At 42.2% G+C, this 19,014-nt stretch overlaps 1 protein-coding gene across 4 annotated transcripts in view; it reads left to right on the top strand.

Annotated features, from left to right (window-relative positions):
• The window catches only part of septin9a (septin 9a), an 87,675-nt gene that overhangs the window by 18,155 nt on the left and 50,506 nt on the right, over positions 1–19,014 (top strand). For 2 of the 4 annotated variants that reach the window (XM_030407655.1, XM_030407657.1), the window contains one exon: positions 14,278–15,033. In XM_030407655.1, the coding sequence (XP_030263515.1) occupies positions 14,278–15,033 (756 nt within the window). Of the gene's footprint in view, positions 1–6,013; positions 6,303–13,419; positions 13,674–14,277; positions 15,034–19,014 lie in introns of those variants that run through there. The other 2 variants (XM_030407656.1, XM_030407654.1) reach the window with 2 other exon arrangements.

Genomic DNA, 19,014 nt, shown 5'->3' with positions numbered 1-19,014 from the left:
AAGCAGGGGCAACGAGGATGGCGATCACAATGCGGGCTTGTTGACGCACTAAACAGTGTTATTACCCGGTGGAGAGATGGAGCTGAGGCTGAGAGAGAGAGAGAGAGAGCGAGAGAGAGAGAGAGAGAGAGAGAGAGAGAGAGAAAGAGAGAGGCCTACTGAGACTCATCTTTGATGGAGGACAGCTGCTCTCTCTATTTACCAAGCCATTCCATCCCATGCGTGAGGGGACACACACACACATGCAGGCAGCAGCATGTGTGCAGACAGTAGATACACTCACACACTAACAGGCTCCACTCACTGCAAAGAAAATGTCTGAGCGAAAGCAATTGAGAGGGTATGCCAGTGCGTGTGTGTGTGTGTGTGTGTGTGCAGTGCAGTCGAGCCATGTTTCCAACAGGTGCTGTATTTGATTAAAGTGAGCAGAGCCTGGCTGGGTGCTGCTGTTTAACATTTGGTTAAGGGCAGCTGCTGTCACTACAGCTGTGCATAGATGGAGCTACTACACCATGTGGGCTCTGGGGCCACACGAGGGGCTTTTATACAGTGTGTGTGCACACACATGTGTGTGTGTGTGTTATTAGAAATCAAGTAGCCTGAAAACTGATATTTGGGACTGAAACAATTATTACAACTGTTGTTAGGTACCTAACTTGAGTATTTCCATGTTCTGCGACGTTATGCTTCCTCTCCACTTCATTCATTTGATACAATTAGTTACTAGTTACTGTCAGATTTAGATCATTCACTGTTTACAGGCTATTAATTGTGGCGTTACCACTCAGATATTACTGTGGGCGGGACATTGTGTGAGAGCATGCTGCATCAGAACCAATCAAGGACACTTTTAGATTAGTTTCTTTTACAGACAATTTGACAACAAAACACTGATAATGAAGAATAGGAGCCCATGATCCACCTACCCCTCGTTAATTCCTTCTAGTCAAAAGGAATATTTCAGATATCCACTTTGACATCCATCCAGGACAAACTATTTCACTTTCATTCCTGAGTGTGGGGCTTATCCACAGCTGCATATTTTAATATCTAGAACGGCCATTCTGGATGTCTGCAATATAATTCTTGCTTGGAGAAACTCCTATTTTAGTCATCATTTTATCTTTATAAATAAACATAAATGTAAAACCCTTCCAGCTACAGTATGTGTGATGTTATTTTGGAAATCCAAAAATACACTGTGACTAGTCAAAACGTCTTGAAGGATATTCATAATTTATATTTTGTCAAGTTAAGTTATTATAGATATCTGAAATTAGAATAAAGACTTGAAACAATGAATTTGCCCAAATTCACAAATGGGTTATATCTTTAAACTTTGAAAGGGATGTTATTGTGGTTACCTTTAATTACTTTCCTGAGTAGTGAGTTAAGATATAGAACTGTTGATCCTGTGAGGCAGTGATCCTAACTGCAGTGCTATTTCTAGCCACTTATTCTCACATTGAGCTTAAAGTACAGTACTGTACTGTAGTGTAAACCATTAGTGCTGCTGATTCCATTAGTCGTGCTGAAGCTGCTCTCTTTCGATGTTTCTTTCTTTCTTTCTGTCACAAAGCAGGGAGAAAATCTTCCTTCTTTCTAGTTTCCATTGAAGTCGTGGCGGGGCTTCAGTGTCACGTCACATCTCTCTCTACATCTTTCTTTCCCTGGCACACCTATTTCCATATATTCTCTCGTCTCCTTCATGTCTTCTCCATCTGTCTCTCCACTCCCCTCTGAGGTCCCGAGCCAGGTAGGGCTGCTTATTATGGAGGTTGCCATGTAAACAGAGCTGAGGTAACTAGCCTGTCATATCCAAAATATACACACACGTACACATGAAAACAAGCAATCAATGCAAGCAATGCACGCACTCGCCAACACACAACAGGCACAGATTTTACCTCTTCCAGATGGCTTATTTAATACAGACTGACTCATGACTGAGTCGTCTGCGTCAAAGCCAACAAAGCTTTTGTTGTTTTAGGATGAACTCAGCAGGAAGCAGGGGTTTCCTCTGTTGCTGATACTGGTAATGTTTGACATAACAATGACCGTCTAAACCTGACACGATGAGGCAATGATGATGAACGATGACGAAACACTGATGATTATTCGCAATATACAACAGGCGTGTCACATTATCAACAGAGTGTGAAGAAACAGCAGTGTTGATGTCATAGACATGTATGTACAGTGTTGCCGAGATGTCAGAACAAAGTGCAACCACACACCTTCTGAATTCAAGTCTGTCTCTTTTAACGGACAAAGATTAGATTAATTGCCTTGTTAACTCGTCATAAAACACTTCATTCAAATTCTAAAGTTGTAAGGTCCATGGCTAACTGAGCCATGAGTAAGTTAGCTAACGGAAGTCAGCTCCAGTTAAGGATGGCAGCCCCCAAAGATTTTGGAGCTACCTTCAAATTCTGGCCATATTTTACGATATATACCTATGAAAGACTTTCTGAATACCTAGTTACCTAGACACCAATGTAAGTGCTTTAGTTCAATAGATTAGTATTGACACAAATGTTGGTTAAGTCTTGTTCCTTCCCAGATATTTCCCCTTTTTTCATCTGTCTTTTTTCTCACCTGCATCCACACATATACTGTTGATTTTATTGTTATTTGAGGTTGCCTTTGATTTAGCTGCAGACCTGAATAAAACAGTCCAGTAGTATCCTTGCATCCAAATGTCCAATGTAGGTTTTGTCACCATTAAAACACTTCTTTGAACTGCAGATTCCAGCAATCGCAGGACGTCTGTCCACTGACACAGGCCTGACCGTGGGGCCGAGGCATGCAGACCTGTTGCTGTCTTTGTGTGTGTTAATTTGCAGATAGACCGCTGACATTTGCAACCTGCTGTTGTCCTGGCATTGCCCAAGCAACTGCCACGCTGGCCTGGCATCCGTTTTTAGAAGTTATCCTCATCTCCTCCCACTCTGCTCCTCTCATTTTTCAGCCCTCACTGTAGAGTGGTGGTGGTCTGGGGTTCTGTAAGCAGTGGGCGGCTGTTTCTGTCTCTCTTCATCTCTGTGCTTTAGTGCAATATAACACCAGCAGCTGCCTATTCAAATACATTACAATACAGCACTGCACAGGAAACCTGAGGCCCCGAGAGATTCATTATCTGGATTAACGTCACTTACAGTTATACACCCCTGTCGAAACTCGTTTTAGAATCAGAATAGTTATGCTTATGATGAATTCATTCTCAGAATAACACTGCATATGTTTACTGCGTTACTTCAACATGTCACAGTTTATTATCAGTGATGACTGGGAAGAATTTACGCTTTTTGAGATGCAATCTCTCCTCCTCAAAGGCGTCTTCAAGATAACCATGATGCAGCAATAAAGTTTACCAGAAAGAAGAGTCAGCGGTGTGGAATTCACGCCCTAATTAGCTAAAGATATCAGCGCTGATATATGGCATCAACATGGCCTTGTATAACCTTTCACAGTCATACAAACATTTGAGCCATCAGATGCCGTCTCCATGGCATATGCTCTGCAAATGGCAGATTGAAACTGTTTTAATAGCAATGCATTGCATACTGACAAAGTCGTACTTGAGTAAGAGTAAAGAATGTTCATTTGGTAAAAGGGAAAGTCACCCTCACAAATGGACTTGTCTTGAAAGTTTATAAAGATTATCGATTCCAATAATCAGCATTTTTCTGAATAATTGGAATCAGTGTTTGTTTGTTGTTGTTTTTTTTTATCTGATTGCTGATTAAACAAATTAATTGAAAATTAATGGCTCTGATGCAGCATGCAATCTGAAAGTAACTGGTAACTTAAGTTTTCGAACACACTTCATTTGCCCATTTGCCTACATAATGAAAAAGTATAAGTAACCTCACAATTGTACACAAGCACAGTACTTGAGTACTGACTTCAGTGATATGATGAAATTCTAAAATAGATCAGGTCCAAAAACATTCGAGTCCTCTCCCAGTGCGACAGTTGTTATAGCAGATTGGATTAGCACTGTCTGGGCCTGCTGGGGCTCGCAAGGATTTGCAGTGGAAGGAAGTGCGCTTTTCTTTGTGTGTGTGTGTGTGTGTGTGTGTGTGTGTGTGTGTGTTTCAGCGAAGGGGTTGGGTGCTGGGCTCAGTGCATGTTTTGTGTGCAAATTTGTGCACGCATCTGCCGCGCACATATTTGTTGCATGTGTGTGTGTGTGTGTGTGTGTGTGTGTGTGTGTGTGTGTGTGTGTGTGTGTGTGTGTGTGTGTGTGTGTGAGAGCATACGGCTCGTTGGGTGTCCGAATATAAGTGTGTGCCAGGGAGCGGAGGAATCTGACGCACATGTGCTGGGCTGGAGAAGCTGTGTGAGCTGAAGGGTGTGTCCGTACGGAGCAGGATTCTCCCCGTGTCTCCATCTTTATCTGTATCCAGATCACATTACTGTATACTAGTGACACTGCTACAAACGTGTGTTTTATTTATAGGAGCAACGCTGACCCCTGCTGGGGAAAGTGACACAATGAACATGTTATGTTCTTATGTAGAGATTTGTGTAAATCTGGATGGGGAAATTGGATAAGGGTTTACCACCGTTCAACTTTTAAAGAAGACATCAAATCTACTGTGCTTTGCTCTGTAAGAAAAATCAAGCCAAAAGTCATGTATCCTTACAAACTGGCATCCCAGGCAGCTACCTGAAAATGTTACACCTGTCCTGACTTCCAGGCACATGTCATGTTTGCATGTTAGCGAATAGTTGATTTATTATCAGAGAATTTTCGCATGCATTTTGTTCATTCCATGGTTCAATAGCAGGGAAATTGCGCTGTAAAATTAATCTCAGATTGCAGGTTTTGGTACAGTAAAGCTTCATATTTGTTTTTAAATCCATGAGTTAGTGTATACTTGTGCACATCTGTGTTTAAGATCTGTAAACACGCCTAAATCAACAGAAAAACGCAAACTACTAATCCAATGTAAGCAACAAATTGGCGGTATTAGCTTGCCAGACCTGCAGGGTTTCAGTCCCAAACACTTCATTATAAATCACACATGGGACAACAACTGCTGAAGATTTTCTTCTGTTGCTTTACAGCCTGACTAATTTATCACAGCTTACAACCAAAATCTTTTTCCATATCTCTCGTCTCTCTTTTTACTTCATGTATCTTTTTATTTTGGCCTCAGGTGTAGCTGTCTCTCAGGGCTGCCCTTATTTTGGAAGCTGTAAATCTTTGCAGGTTGAAAAGAGAGTTATGAGCTTTGTGGGAAGAGAGTTTCTTGACACACACACACACACACACACACACACACGCACACTACTACTACTACTACAACTATTGTTTGTACTTACTGTATGAGCAGCGCTAAATGGTTGATTTAAGTGCAGATGCCAGCAGCAGTGGTTCATCGTGGCCTGCGACCAACGCCCCTGTCCACCCTTCCCCCTCCGCCCCCACCACACACAGAGGCTCATTCACATGCTCATTAAGTCATTAGGTTACTTATTTATTGATGTCTGCCTCCAGAGCGACTGAGCATGTCAGACGATCTACTAACCGCCTGACCTGACCATATTAGTCCATAGTTTGAATCCGTCTCCGCTCTGAATTTATTTATGCATCTTCTGTAACTTTTCCCTCCATCCACTGTAGGATGTGCTTGACTGTCTTTTCCCCACGTGTCTTCTAAGTGATGCTGATGTTAGTCAACAGGGTATAAAACAATCTCAGCGTGTTTCATCAGTTGCCCAAAGTGTGTTAGTCATGTGACCGAGGCCCACAGGAAGTGTGTTTGAATGTAGCATGCGTATGATTTTGACCAGCCCAGTCAAAAAATGAGACCTTTCACAGAGAGGAAGCTGTCTGAGAGGACGGCTGCAGAAGGGGAGGGAGGAATGGAGGGAAGGAGAAATGGGGGGAGGGAAGACAGTGAGCTAGGGAGAGGGAGACAGAGAGAGAGGGAGGGTGGGGGGTTGTCATCGCTGGCTCATTCCAAGCGCTGGAAGTTGAGAAGGAGGAGAAGAGAAAAATAAGTTGCTGCGTTGAGGAAGAGAGGAGAGATAGAGCGAGGGTTCGGATTAGTGAGCTGCTCAACTCGTGTGTGTGGTTTTTTTTTTTTTCTTCCCCTCCTCTCCCTTGCACGGGCTCCTAATTTGGGATTTGTTTAAAAGCAGGACTGCGCCCCAGGAAGACTTTTCCTTGCTGGGGAAAGGGAACCCTGCTCCCTCTCTCTCACATTATACACACACACACTTGCTCCCCAAAATGTCTGATTCCACTGTCAACGCTCACTTGGAAGGAATCATATCAGACTTTGAAGGTTAGTTTTTTTTTTTTTTCTTCCTCTCTTCACTGCCTCTCTTCTTCTTGTCTCTCTCTGGAGCCGAGGCGCTCTTTAACCCTGCCATGAGGACAGTAGAGATAGTTTCCACATGTTTGATTGGAACCGAGCGGATCTGGAAAAAAAAACAAAAAAAAACAGTGAGTGTGAAGGGCTTGTTGACATCTGCGGTGAGCTGCGGTGTTTGGAAAGGGAAATCGTGCTAAAATGTTGCTTTTCACTGCTCTTTAACTTTTCTTTAGATGCATGAGTGGGTTTGTTGCAGCCCTCATCCATGACTCTGAGACGGGTCAAAGAGAGAATCATTCAGGGGACAATTTGCGAGTGATTTAGCCTCTGTCCTGCAAGGTAGAGGCCAGACGAGCGTGTGTGTGTAAGCTGTATGTTGAGCCCTCAGGAGACAGCAACTGACCATACGGCTGTGAGGGGAACACCTGGCACACCTCCCCCCCTCTGTTCCCTCCTCCTTTTTATCTCTCTGCCCCTGGCCTACAGATTCCCCCTGTCATCCCTCTCCTCCCTCCTCCTCCACCTCCTCATCCAACGGCTGTGCTTCCCCTTTTCCTCTCTCAGCGGCTCGTCCATCCTCAGCCCCTCTCCCCTCGGCGTGGATGCGAGGAGGAGGGTCAGTGGGTCTTGGGGTTGACAGGCCGACACCTCTTCCCCCCCCCAAACCCTGTCTATCTATCTGACTATCTGTCTCCTGTCTCTCACAAACACATAGCCATTAGGGCGCATCCACACTTGTCCAGAGCTGCTCCTCTGTCAACACCAGGTCGCTTGTGGTATGTACTGGTGAATCTCTCTGCCTCCCCTGTCCCTGTCTTTAGGATTTTAAACTGCCGGCTTACACAGTGCAACAGAGCAGAAAGATAAGTGGCGTTCAGTAAAGAGAGGCGAAAAAGTGCACTTTAACCATGTGGCTCAGTCATGCTTTCAGACATCCTCAGCATAATGGGTTACTGTTGTGATTGTCAGTGGTGTGTGTTGCCCCTGGATGGGCTGAGTGTGTGGTAATACCTTGGTGTCACCACCATGCACAGTGATGTATGGCCCTGTGTGGCCCAGAGAGCACAGCGTGGCACAGATGCAGCCAACAAGCCAATAAGAATCATATTTGAAAAGTAAATCACTTCTTTCAGTGACAGAATAGCTTTGCCACATGTTCGTCGTTCGTTCTTCTTCTGCTGCTTCTTCTTTCCCTTTTTCAATCTCAAAGCCTCCAGTTTCACTTTAAAATATTTAGTGAACTTAAAGGGTAAGGATTACAGGGAATTCTGCAGTCAAGAGGGTGTTCTGGTGAAAGTGACTTTAAAACGTTTTTCTGTTTTATTTGAATTATTGTTATAAAGAAAAGATGGATACCACCTTCACTCAGATTCATCCTCCGAAACACTGTCTGTACCTTTAGTTTACTTTTTAGTTACTTTTTAACTTTCATGACAGCAGATCTTCAAGTGTGACTAACTTTTGTAAGAAAAAAATCTCCGTAAATCTTATTTTTACAGGTGAAAAGTAGCAAAACATACACTTTTATTAATGCAGTACACTCAGGGCTTATGCTTCTGCAGCCTTACTTGGTCTGGTATGAGAAGGAGCTTATAGTGACTGATGTTAGCAAATCTTTGAGTTGTATAATGGATGTTACTCAGTCATGTCACTGCCTGAATGACTCATCGCCACAGTTTTGGGGAAGAAATGATAATCAGAGGAGAAAGGTCCTCATTGACGGAATTTTAATATGCCTCAACAAACTAAATAAACAGACTCTTCTTTTTCATAACTGATTCTATCTGATTCAATATATTTCCGCATGGTATCTATATTTTGCCCTTTCACACTATAGGGTTTCAGTATACTGTCAAACTTTGATGATCATGGAGTCTTTTGAATGTTGTGAACGGTGTGAGTGCAAATTAGTCTGTGAATGAAAGCAGGAAGAGGCAGTGAGCTGAAAGAGACAGACAGCAGGATTTTTCTTGTCCGTGAGGTTGATGACCTCAGCTGTGACTTCACCCTCACAAACCGACACAGATCATTGACCGGGCCACCCCGGGCTATCCACTCAGCACAATTATCACACATACCCATTCACATAGTGTCATTTTTCACAGCTCCTTCAAAATGGTCCATATCTTGCAAAAGCCCTTTGTGCTTCCTTCTCAAATTAAATATGTGAGACATCAATAAGTGTAATCCCCCATGAACCAGATGTCTGTCTTGTGTTGATTCCTATTTCAATCAATGGTACCAAAAAGCTGATACTAGTCTCTTTGCCTCTCTTTTCCGCTGTGGGTCTGCATGTTAAGGGCATTCACTGGTCCAGTGAGAGGAAATTCCACCGGAGTAGATTTCTGTGGTGGGTGAAAATGTCGGGGTAGGCAGTGGAGGAGTGGATCAGAGCACAGCTGGGCCTCTCTTTACAGATCAGGCCTGGCCTGCATGGTTTCACCAGCCCATCACCGTAGCACAAGTTTTAACAGCCAATGATGAGAAGAAGTAAAAAAATGTATCACCAGGTGAGGGCATTAGGTGTTTAAGGATAAATAAAACAGTAAGTATTGAAGATTATAGATACAACACATTCTTAACCCTGCTGTTAGTTTCATGTAATGTTTGCAACAAGTTCAGTTTAATCATATATAAGACAGTTTTAACAACCTACTCTTAGGTGAAGTGTCTTATTTTGTTGGACAAAACTGCTTCAGTTTGGTGAGAAATTTGACGAGGGATCACCTTTCAAACGCCTTTCCAAATGAAAACTGTTATTATGAGGCAACTGCCACTTAGCTGTGGTCTTGGATTTTTTTCTAGGAAGTCTGTTAGCTTGCTCAGTAGCGCAGTTGTTCCCAAACTGAGGGGACACAGAGCTGCTGTAAGATCAGCACGGATGACCAGAGGGGAAATGTGGCTTGAAAGTAAGCTGAATGGATACGATTTATGTGGGGAAAAACAAACTGACGCTGATTCTATCATGCTGACGTATATTTCAGTAAGATAAAGTTTGGATCCTTTTTCATTGTTTGCTTGACCAATAATGGCTAATAACTGATTGACTGGCTACTGCCAGAAAAAGTTTGCTGTATCCCATAATGCACTGACACTGTGCAATTAAGTTGCGTTGGTTTGTATCATTTGTTCTAATCTATTTAACTATGATTAACTTGCTATTGATCTAAACCATGAAAACTCAGTCTTGTGACAAAACGCCAAGAGGAGTCTCATTAATAGAGCTTGTGTGTTCGAGGCAGGAAGTGTGGTGACGGAGGCTGATGGTAGGATTCTCCATCCTTATCAGCATTATCAGGGTGCTCAGATGCCAGGACAGGTTTCCTGCTAATGACGTCAGCAGCATCGGAGCTACTGGGAAGCACCAGGTTCACTCTGTGGTGGAGCGGACACAGCGGGTCTTTGTTTGGCTTTAAAGCTGTTTTTCCACCCTGCTGGACATGTGGAGCGAAACCTGCACCGATGCCGATCCCAGGCAAGGCCCCAGAGCTACATATCAGCAGACTCCATGCTATAGCTAAAAACAACTAGCCTGTGATGAAAGGTTTTCTTTTGTGCATTGAGTGTTTTTTTTCATCAGAGAATGGAAAGTGTGTCCGACAAACTCCAGGAAAGAGAGTTGGGCTTTAAGGCCATATTTAAAGGCCAAATTCTCTTATTTTAGTGGTACAAAGCACATTTTGACATGCAGAGCCTTTTAAGGCTACTGGGGTGAAATGCAGCACTTTTTTTTTCAGAGCGTTTACGAGCAGGAATGACTTCAGTTGTTGTGAGTCAAGTGTTTAACATGTCAAACTAGCTTTATTTTGAAATTTAAAAGGGAAATCCTGCAATTAACTGCTGCAGCAAACGCATGATGAGCAGCTACTTTGACAGAAGTGCAAAAACAGTACAGCCAAACAACTGCTTTCATATTGAGTAGGGGTCTGCAGCCTGTAATATGCAAAAGTTAAAAAATCCAATACCAAAAAAAACCAAACAGAAAATGCTGAAAATGACCACTGTCTTATTTTGCCACTGAAACGAGCACCATCAGCACTACTTTGGCGAGAAATTCACTGTATGTCCTGACTGCTTCACAATAAAAGCCATTCTGTATTTTGTAAGTTTGAATTAGCATTAACTCGCAGAGCTCTCATAAGGTTGTGGGAGAGCAGACAGTAAACAGTGAAGCTGCTTGTGACAAAATTAAAATGACTTTTTACATGCATCATGCCTCACTTCCTGGGAATCCCCCAACGCCAGCAGAATGGTGGACTCCTCGACATACCTCGAAAAGTTTACAATATATAAACACTTTATAAAGTGCTGACCATTAACAGTATATAAACATGGCTTGATTTTTGTTTTATTTAAAATCATAAGTATTGAGTGTAGTTACAGCTCATACTGAGTAATGGTGCTTGTACTTTTCCTCAAGTGACCCTCAGTTTCCCCTCAACAGCTGAAGACAAAAGACAGTCCTGCATCTTGTTGACCCGTCGTCCAACTCATCTACTGTCATGCTCAGAGAGGCATGGAGAATGTCCATGTGGTGCTCATCCAGTAACGTTACATGCAACACTGGAGAACAGAGTAGCATCATCATATGATTTTCTGGCAGTTTAACCATGTTTCAGTGCGTGTTAGTTGCAAAACACCGTGCCTGGCTGCAGTTCCTTCCTTATTTGGCAGTACTCATCTACTAGGCTAGCAGGTTTACGGTATGTGTGATGGCGTCTAAAATGAATGGGGTTCAATGTTCAGAGCTGATTTCGTTTCAATTCCAGGTGAAATGAGAGATACGGAGAGAGAGAGAGCAGAGTCATGTTGACATTTGGTTTACACTGGTGCTTATTAGTATTATCTTTTTATAGAGCTGTAATCACTTATATCCCCTTTGAGCAGCAGCTTAGAGACATCAAATGGTTTTGTCCTTAGTATCAAACATCCACTTGTACAGCTATTACCTAATGCCAATCAAACACAAACACACAACTGTACAAAGTCAAACATACAGGTACACTGATAGTGACTGAGACACTACAGATGCAAATAAAGGTGCCACCTTCCTTACATAAACACAAATAGAGAGATATTAATGTGTGGCCTTCGATGTTCATTCATGCACACACATACACACACACACACACACACATAGACAGCTCCCAGGATGCCGTTTAGTATGACGTCAACAGAGGCGGAGAGTTTAGCTCCCACTGGGGAGGACCGGGCTGTGTTTGCTTTACTCTCCAGCTGTGTTTAAACACACACACATACAGAGAAAGAGATAGAAACATAACTGACAGGGCCTCTGTCTCCACTCTGTCTGTGACGACCTCACTGTGTTGGGCTCTTCTGTCACCACGGAGCAGGCACACGCCACACAGTTAGCGACATCCAAGGCTAAACAGGTTATTATATCAGTTTCACAGCCAAACACAGCGTTAAGTGGTCTGTGGCACGTTGTATGTGCTTTTGTTGCTTACTTTCACAGCCCAAGCTTGTGTCCTAAAAAGATGGGCATACAGTACGCTACAGTAAATTAGCTGCGCCTTTGGTGGTTAATTTCCGTTCCTGTCCTTATTCGCAAGAAATTCTCATCCGGACTTAGAGATGAGCCTTGACCATCGAAACCAATCAATTTTACATCTAACTGCATTGTGACTAGTGTGTCACCCCTTTGTTTATACTTGACGAAAGACAGAGCACACTGACAACCCTGTCATCCAGGAACATTTCAAGGTCAGTTATTTCAAAAGAAACTGCATTTTTCCATGTGAGCAACTCAAAAAGCTTATTGTCAAAGATTTAAAGATTGGTGATGCATATTACATGCATATACAATCAGAGTTTCAGTCTAGGTCACATTGTTTTTGCCGTTGTCTCTCATTTTCCTGTAATTTGTCAAGTGCCAAAATTGCCCCATAAAGTGAACACACAGGATTTTATGTTGGTTTATGGTTAACTGTATTTCAGAGGGTTTACTGAGGACATGGCAAACCATCACACTAACATTTAAGGACACATTACACCAGGGCCTGACATACCAAGGGGAAAAGTGAAGTAGTATAGATGGTACATATCACATATATTATAAGGCTGTCACAATAACTGAATTTTACACTAGGAGACAATACAAGCATAAAAAAAACGATACTTGAATCCTCTTTTAATACCACAGCAAATGCTTTTTTAAACAGATGGTACTGGAAGTTGGTACTCTTGAAAAAGTTTAAACAGTTTTGGTGATTCAGGGGGATGAAGTATTTCTGCAGACACTGAAAGAATAATTGTGAATGACTTACTCTCTCCAGATACATGAAAGGAGGTTCTAGAAATAGCTGGTTATGAGTGCGGTTGATGACCTGTAATTAAAACTTGTCATTAACTGCTGACTTGTAATTGTCATAATCACATTAAAATTAAAAAACATTAACAGAAAGTGAGTCTAGGAAAGACTTACAATCAGAGTTATACAAGGGGAAAACAGGGAATTGAAAATGTGTCAAGGATGTAAAAACACTGAGTTCTAGGAAGAGGGTCTACCACGCTGGTGCTTGGCCCGTCAGCCGTGAAACATCAGGCGTTTATTTGGGACAGAGGCCGCGTTGCTCCAGGGTCTGTAGCTGCTTCAGTCTCTGGGCCGAGCTGACGTGAGCCAGGTCTCGGCCTCACATATGTTGTGGAGCTTATTGTGGCCTTACTGTGGCACATTAAATTGATATGAAGGAGAAGTGTTGGTCAGAGTGGGAATTATTATTCTATGTTTATGTTTTATGTTTATGTAATTTTTCATGTTTACCCTTTTTTCAAGAAAGGTCCTCTGAAAACCAGCAGCATATTAAACATGACATTAAGGAAGAAAAAAAAAAGACAAGCCACAAAAACAGAAAATACCAAATACCAGACGCACAGGCCTTTTATATTGTTTTTTTATCCGTCCAAATCATCAGAATACATTCTTGATAGGCCCCTACCACAAAACTTGCCCACAGCTTCTTATTGGTCAATCATAAAAGCGATGAGTCACTTGTTTCCAGGTGAACGAACTCCGCTCGGAGGTCACGCGGTCAAGTAGAGAGCCAGCGGGGCGTGGTCAGTTGTAGTCGTCATGTCAACAGGTGTGCGAAGTGTCTCTTTTAGCGTGAGATATTGAGAGAAAGTAGAAAATGTCCGTGTAAAATCAAATGATTAAATAGAGACTTTTTTTTCGTTCAGTTGTAGATGTATGTATGTGTGTGTGTGTGTACCTGACACAAATATCAAACCTACCTGGTGGGAATACAGGAATATTTTCATCGAGTGGATTAGAAGTTATGACCACCATGCTAACGAGCTATGTGAAGCGTGTCCGATCCGGTGAGATTAGCGTGTTCACTTTGCAGTATTTCAAGTGCTCAAAATGATGCTAACTAGATTTCTCACTGACTTGCCTCCATAGTGAAAGTATTGACGCTCACTGTGGTGGGTCTGTGCTGCCATTTTATGCCACACAAGAATTTTTCATAATAACATTTCACTTGGTTTTCGCTTGTGTGTCATTGCTAACATACGGTTTGTGGGGCGAGCCTCTCATCTGCAGGTGCATTGTGTGCTTGCTCCTAAACATCAAAGAACTATCCAACCAATTTTTTTTTTACTTTGTGAAATTAAGCACGTGTTATAATCAACTTCTTTCAATTATAAAATGATTGCACCAACCCTCTGACCTGTAAAGATGCTGGTTTGAGTTGTTGTCATTGATTCATTTTTGTCTGACTAAACTCAATGCCACAACTGAATAAGAGATTTATCACTGTTTCAGGACTTCGGTTATCATGCAGTTCCCCCTCTTGTATTGCATATCAATCATAAAATCCTTTAAAAATGATTATTAATTATTATACAACTGCTGCAATTCTATCTGATGGGAAAAGAGATTCTTCTGTGTTCTGTCTAACCCCAAATGTTTTGTGATTCCCAGCACTGAAGCGGTCGTTTGAGGTGGAGGAGACGGATTCATCCACACACCCATCTCCACTGTCTCGTCGGACCACCAACCCCCTCCGCTCATCCACCTCCTCCACATCCAGCCAGCGGAGTTATGACCTGAGTTCCCGCAACTCTGACTACTCTTCTTCCAGATCTTCACCCTCCGAGTCCTCCAATCCACGCTCACCAAAGACCGGCATGAGGCGCATTGAATTAACAGCTGGCCGCAACCCTGACACAGCCTCTTCCCGCCGCACAGAAATCTCCATTGAGGTCTCCTCTAAACAAATTGACAACTCCCCCAGTGCTGGCATAGCCCGCTTTGGCCTCAAACGGCCTGAGGTCAGCCTGAGCAGTCGGAGTTCTTCCCTGGAAAGCTCTTCCAACTCCATCTCCAGCTCCACAAACAGACGAGCAGAACTCGGCATGACACGGCCCAGTGAGCCCCCCGCCCCTCCCAGGAGGATGGATGCCCAGCTGTCCTCAACCCCGGTCTCAAGGATCCCTGAGCCACCACAGAGAAGAGCAGAGCCCCTGTCTCAATCCCTCAGCCCAGTAGAGGGGGCCTCCAGGAGGCCAGAGATGCCTGTCTTCAGACAGCCGGACGGTTTGGTGCCAGGCAGTGCAGCGGAGAACAACAACCACCCACCTCCTGCACCTAGTGCTCCCCTGCCTTCCCTGGCAGAGCCGAGGATTGAGAGGGTGCAGTCGCCTGTTGCAGAGACGCCCACAGCTAGACCAACAGACAGTGAGTACCTGCTCAGTTAAACTGTTTGTCTTATTGAACTGTTCAAAGAGGCATTTTAGCCAGTTTAAGCATACAATCTTTTTAAGGTGGTTTGAGTGCCACTTTAGTGTCCTCATTTTGGTTCTGTCCTGTTTCATCATGCCCCATCTTTCTTAATCAAGGACTTGCAACAGTTTGACAACAGTTCCACTGTGATGAAATCATCTGATCATTGCTTTCCCATGTTGCAGCACACTTTTTTTGTGTTTACTACCGTTTAACAAACTCATACAATCGGCTTGTTGAGGCTTATAAAGATGTAGATATATATATTCACACACACATAATCATACATTACATCTATATTATACTTTGATTCAGATACACTATATTTGTCCTTTTTCTAAAACCACAATCTAGTGACTCCCCCAACTGGAACACTTGCATAATCGTGTTGAAGTTCATTATTCATTAGCTCTGATATTCACTAAAACACACAGTTGAATCTTTACTGACTTTAAATTTTGCATTTATTCAGGATTTCTGCTTTTTTAATTTCCACATGAGGCAACTGTGAAGTAACAATATCAACCATAAAGAGCACAAGCGTGAATCCTGTGAGCTTGTCAGTCTAGACAAACTGTAAATGTAGGTCAGGGAGGGTGATGATGAGAATCACAGGGCTGCTCCCACGACAGCAGTAACAAAGCATCCAACTGAATAGGCCAACTCACTTGAACTTGAATCAGCCACTGGTCACATTCACTGTAGGTGTGGTGTTTGTGTTGAATTTACTTATTTTGAATGGGGAGGCTGAACTTTATTAACATAGTTCAATCAATTGTCATCAAGATGCTAATGACACAGCAAGTTCGGTTGCTACTGATCTGTGTCTTTTTCATTGGTTGCAGTACTTTTGTGATGTAAGAAGTTATACCTCACTGTTATACCTGTTGTTCCAGTAACATGTAAAAAGATAAAAAAACCTAATGCAAAAATATTTTTAGATTTTTGGCCAGTGCTTACTAACCTCTCAGACATGTATTATGGGGATGATGCCAAGCTCAAACTGAGAGTCAAATGTTTTTGTAGTAATGTGCACCATAAATTTGTTTTTACTGAGACAAAACCAAAGAGAAATGTCCCATAACTGTGGTAAGATACTGCATACTGGTGAGTCATTGTTCTGTTGGATAACCTCTCGGGTAGACCCGGTCAAGAGTGGAAGAATGAGGCTGTACAGTGTTATGCGTTTATACCAGTCATCCCACAATAAAGCCTTATGGGATTTGATGGAACAATTTTTATTTGTTTTACTCTTTTGCCCTAAATCTAGCAGGGCGTAATGATGACAGAGTTGGTCAGTCTGTTCAACCACCATGTTGGTCTAGAGTGAAGAATCCCTGAGGTGTACCTTTGACATAAATGCCATGACATTTTGTTTCTGGATATTCCTATTTCCAAGAAAGTGGTCCTAATCCTTTAAATTTACCCCTGATCTTTGCTATATGCTGAGAATATTTTTCATCCTGAGTGGATGAAACCTAATGTTTAATGTTACCCCATGACCTTTTTTTTAGTGCCACCTTCAGGACAAACTCTGCATATTAAGCTGAATTATTGGTAAAGTTTCATGACTAGCAAAATTGCTTGGTGTGTTTATTTCATCTGCGTCTTCTTGAGTCTAATGAGTTGCAGCATGTATGCAGCTAGGAGTTAAAGAGGATAGGCCATGTTCCACAGTTTCAGGGGCATATATTCATCTTTTATTGTGCAAATTCACAAGTTTTCATTATCGATTAATCTATCAATTGTTTAATCTTTCTAATGTGACAGAAATGTGAAAAAATGCTCAGCAATTTTTCTAATTCTGGCGAGCAAATTGTTTCTTTTGTACAACCAATAGTCCCAAATTTAAAGATAATCATAATTTACTTGTTGTCATTACTTTAATTGTCATTAAAAGCAGTAAATCCTTTAAAGCTAAAACTAGCAACTATTTTATATACTCAAATGTTTATTGATTATCAAAATCATTGGGAACTGATTTCTTTTCGAGCACCTTGTTGATTAATGGATTAATCTTTGCACATTTATGAGAAGGCTTAAGTAGAGTTTGAGCTTTGAACTGTTTCTTGTAATAGTTGGAGATATGTGTTTATTTGTGCTGGTTTTGTGCAATGGTTTCAAAATCTCCACTTGGTTGTTTATGCAGTTTCCTTCACTAACTCTTATCCTATTAGAATGGCTCATCTTCATAGTGGTATGTGTGTGTGTGTGTGTGTGTGTGTGTGTGTGTGTGTGTGTGTGTGTGTGTGTGACTGTTATCTGGAGACAGCTGTGCTCATGGGTTCCTCTCACTGGTTGAGTTGTATCCAGGCGTAGGCGGCTGGGAGGTGATACATTCCAAATCTGGAGGTCATAAAACATAAAAATAGAAAGCCTCCAATTTCCACTTTTTATGCTGTGTGTTGCCTCTCTGTTTCTCTCTCTATTCACTGCACTTCCTTTGCACACAGCTTGTGATTTAATTTGACTTCTGCTTCTTACTGAGGATATTTCTTTTCTATAGTTTCATTGGAGCCACAGTGTTGGTGAGCCAGTCAGCAAATATGCATGCTAAAAAATCTAAAATGTGGCCTTATGTCAGTAAAAGAGAATTGGACAAGGAAAAGTGAGAGGATTAAGTCTCAACGTCTGCCACATTCGGCTCAGATTACCACTTTCCTGCTCAGCCTTGCATGTCAAGGGAGGGAGGCCCTGCTAGAAAGAAGCTCTTGAAGATGCGAGGAGCAAATAGGAGGTGGAGAGGGAGAGAGAGAGAGGAGTGTCAGTGGGCAGAATGGTAGAAGGAGAAAAATGGAGAGCGACATAAAGCGTGCAGGAAAGAGTGTGATTTCCTGTAAAGGCCGTCTGGAGGGGGAAAACAAAATGAGAAAAGCCCACTTTAACCTCTAGTCATTCGGGAGTAAAACTAAACAGACAGACTACACTACTTTGACGACATTCCCAAAATTACAATTTACTTTCCATTTCCTCAACACGTACACACACCACACATTCAGGAAAATTCTAGTTATTTTTACATAAACATTTTGCTGTTTTTCAGAAAGGGAAGACTATTTTCAGTTTACATCTGTGTTGTTTACTTTTGTGCCAGCTTGTGTCAGTCCTGGATCCGGTTGGACGCTGTCAGTGTGTTTGTTTGGCCCATGACATATTTCCTTTAGGGCTCATGTGACATTGTACTGAGATCTACCTGCCTCTGGGCTCTTTGCATGTTTATGTGTCTGTGCTCATGTGCACACATGTATTCATCGTATACATTCATTCTTACACAGATGACAAGAATCGCTTGCCCAAAAACGAGTGAATGATGAACATGCTGATAAGCGATAAGCTGGTTGTTTATGTGGCAGCTGTAAAGTACAAGGAGCTGTAATGACATGCTCCATTTCAGTTGATTTGTCTGCAATAATGATGAGCATCTGTATCCAGTTTTGTGGTGTTTCAACAGGATGTGATCTCATGTTTACTGTCACACACATTCGTTCATTCATTCTGTAAACTGCCTGTCTCAGTTTCCTGTCCAATGCCTAGAGCTTGATTTGTTTTGTCTTTGCTGCTATGATGCATATTACAGAGTCGATTTAATATCTGGGAAAAGGCACTGTTATTTTGCAAGCATAAACTTAGTTATTGTTAAATAAGGATGACTGGGTAGAGAAATATGCATCCCTGACTAATTGTGTTCTACGCACAAATGGAAGTGAAGGGATTATTTGATTTTGTTTTCTTTTTTCTGCTATTCCCTTTATTTCCATAACTTGTCATTACTTATTGTGACAAAATTTGAAAGCTGTTGCTTTTATCTGTGAAGATGAAGTGTGTGAGTGTGGAAGTGAGCCAAAACGCAGTCATTTATGTGATGTGGACTGGCAGTTGGAGAATGCTAGGTCACATCCTGGGCATTCCAGAGGTGCCCTTGAGCAAGGCACTGGC

This window comes from Sparus aurata, chromosome 23 (assembly GCF_900880675.1).
Source record: "Sparus aurata chromosome 23, fSpaAur1.1, whole genome shotgun sequence".
Lineage (NCBI taxonomy): Eukaryota > Metazoa > Chordata > Actinopteri > Spariformes > Sparidae > Sparus > Sparus aurata.
The sequence above is the reverse complement of the archived record's forward strand: the minus strand, read 5'-3'. Positions and strand labels throughout refer to the sequence as shown.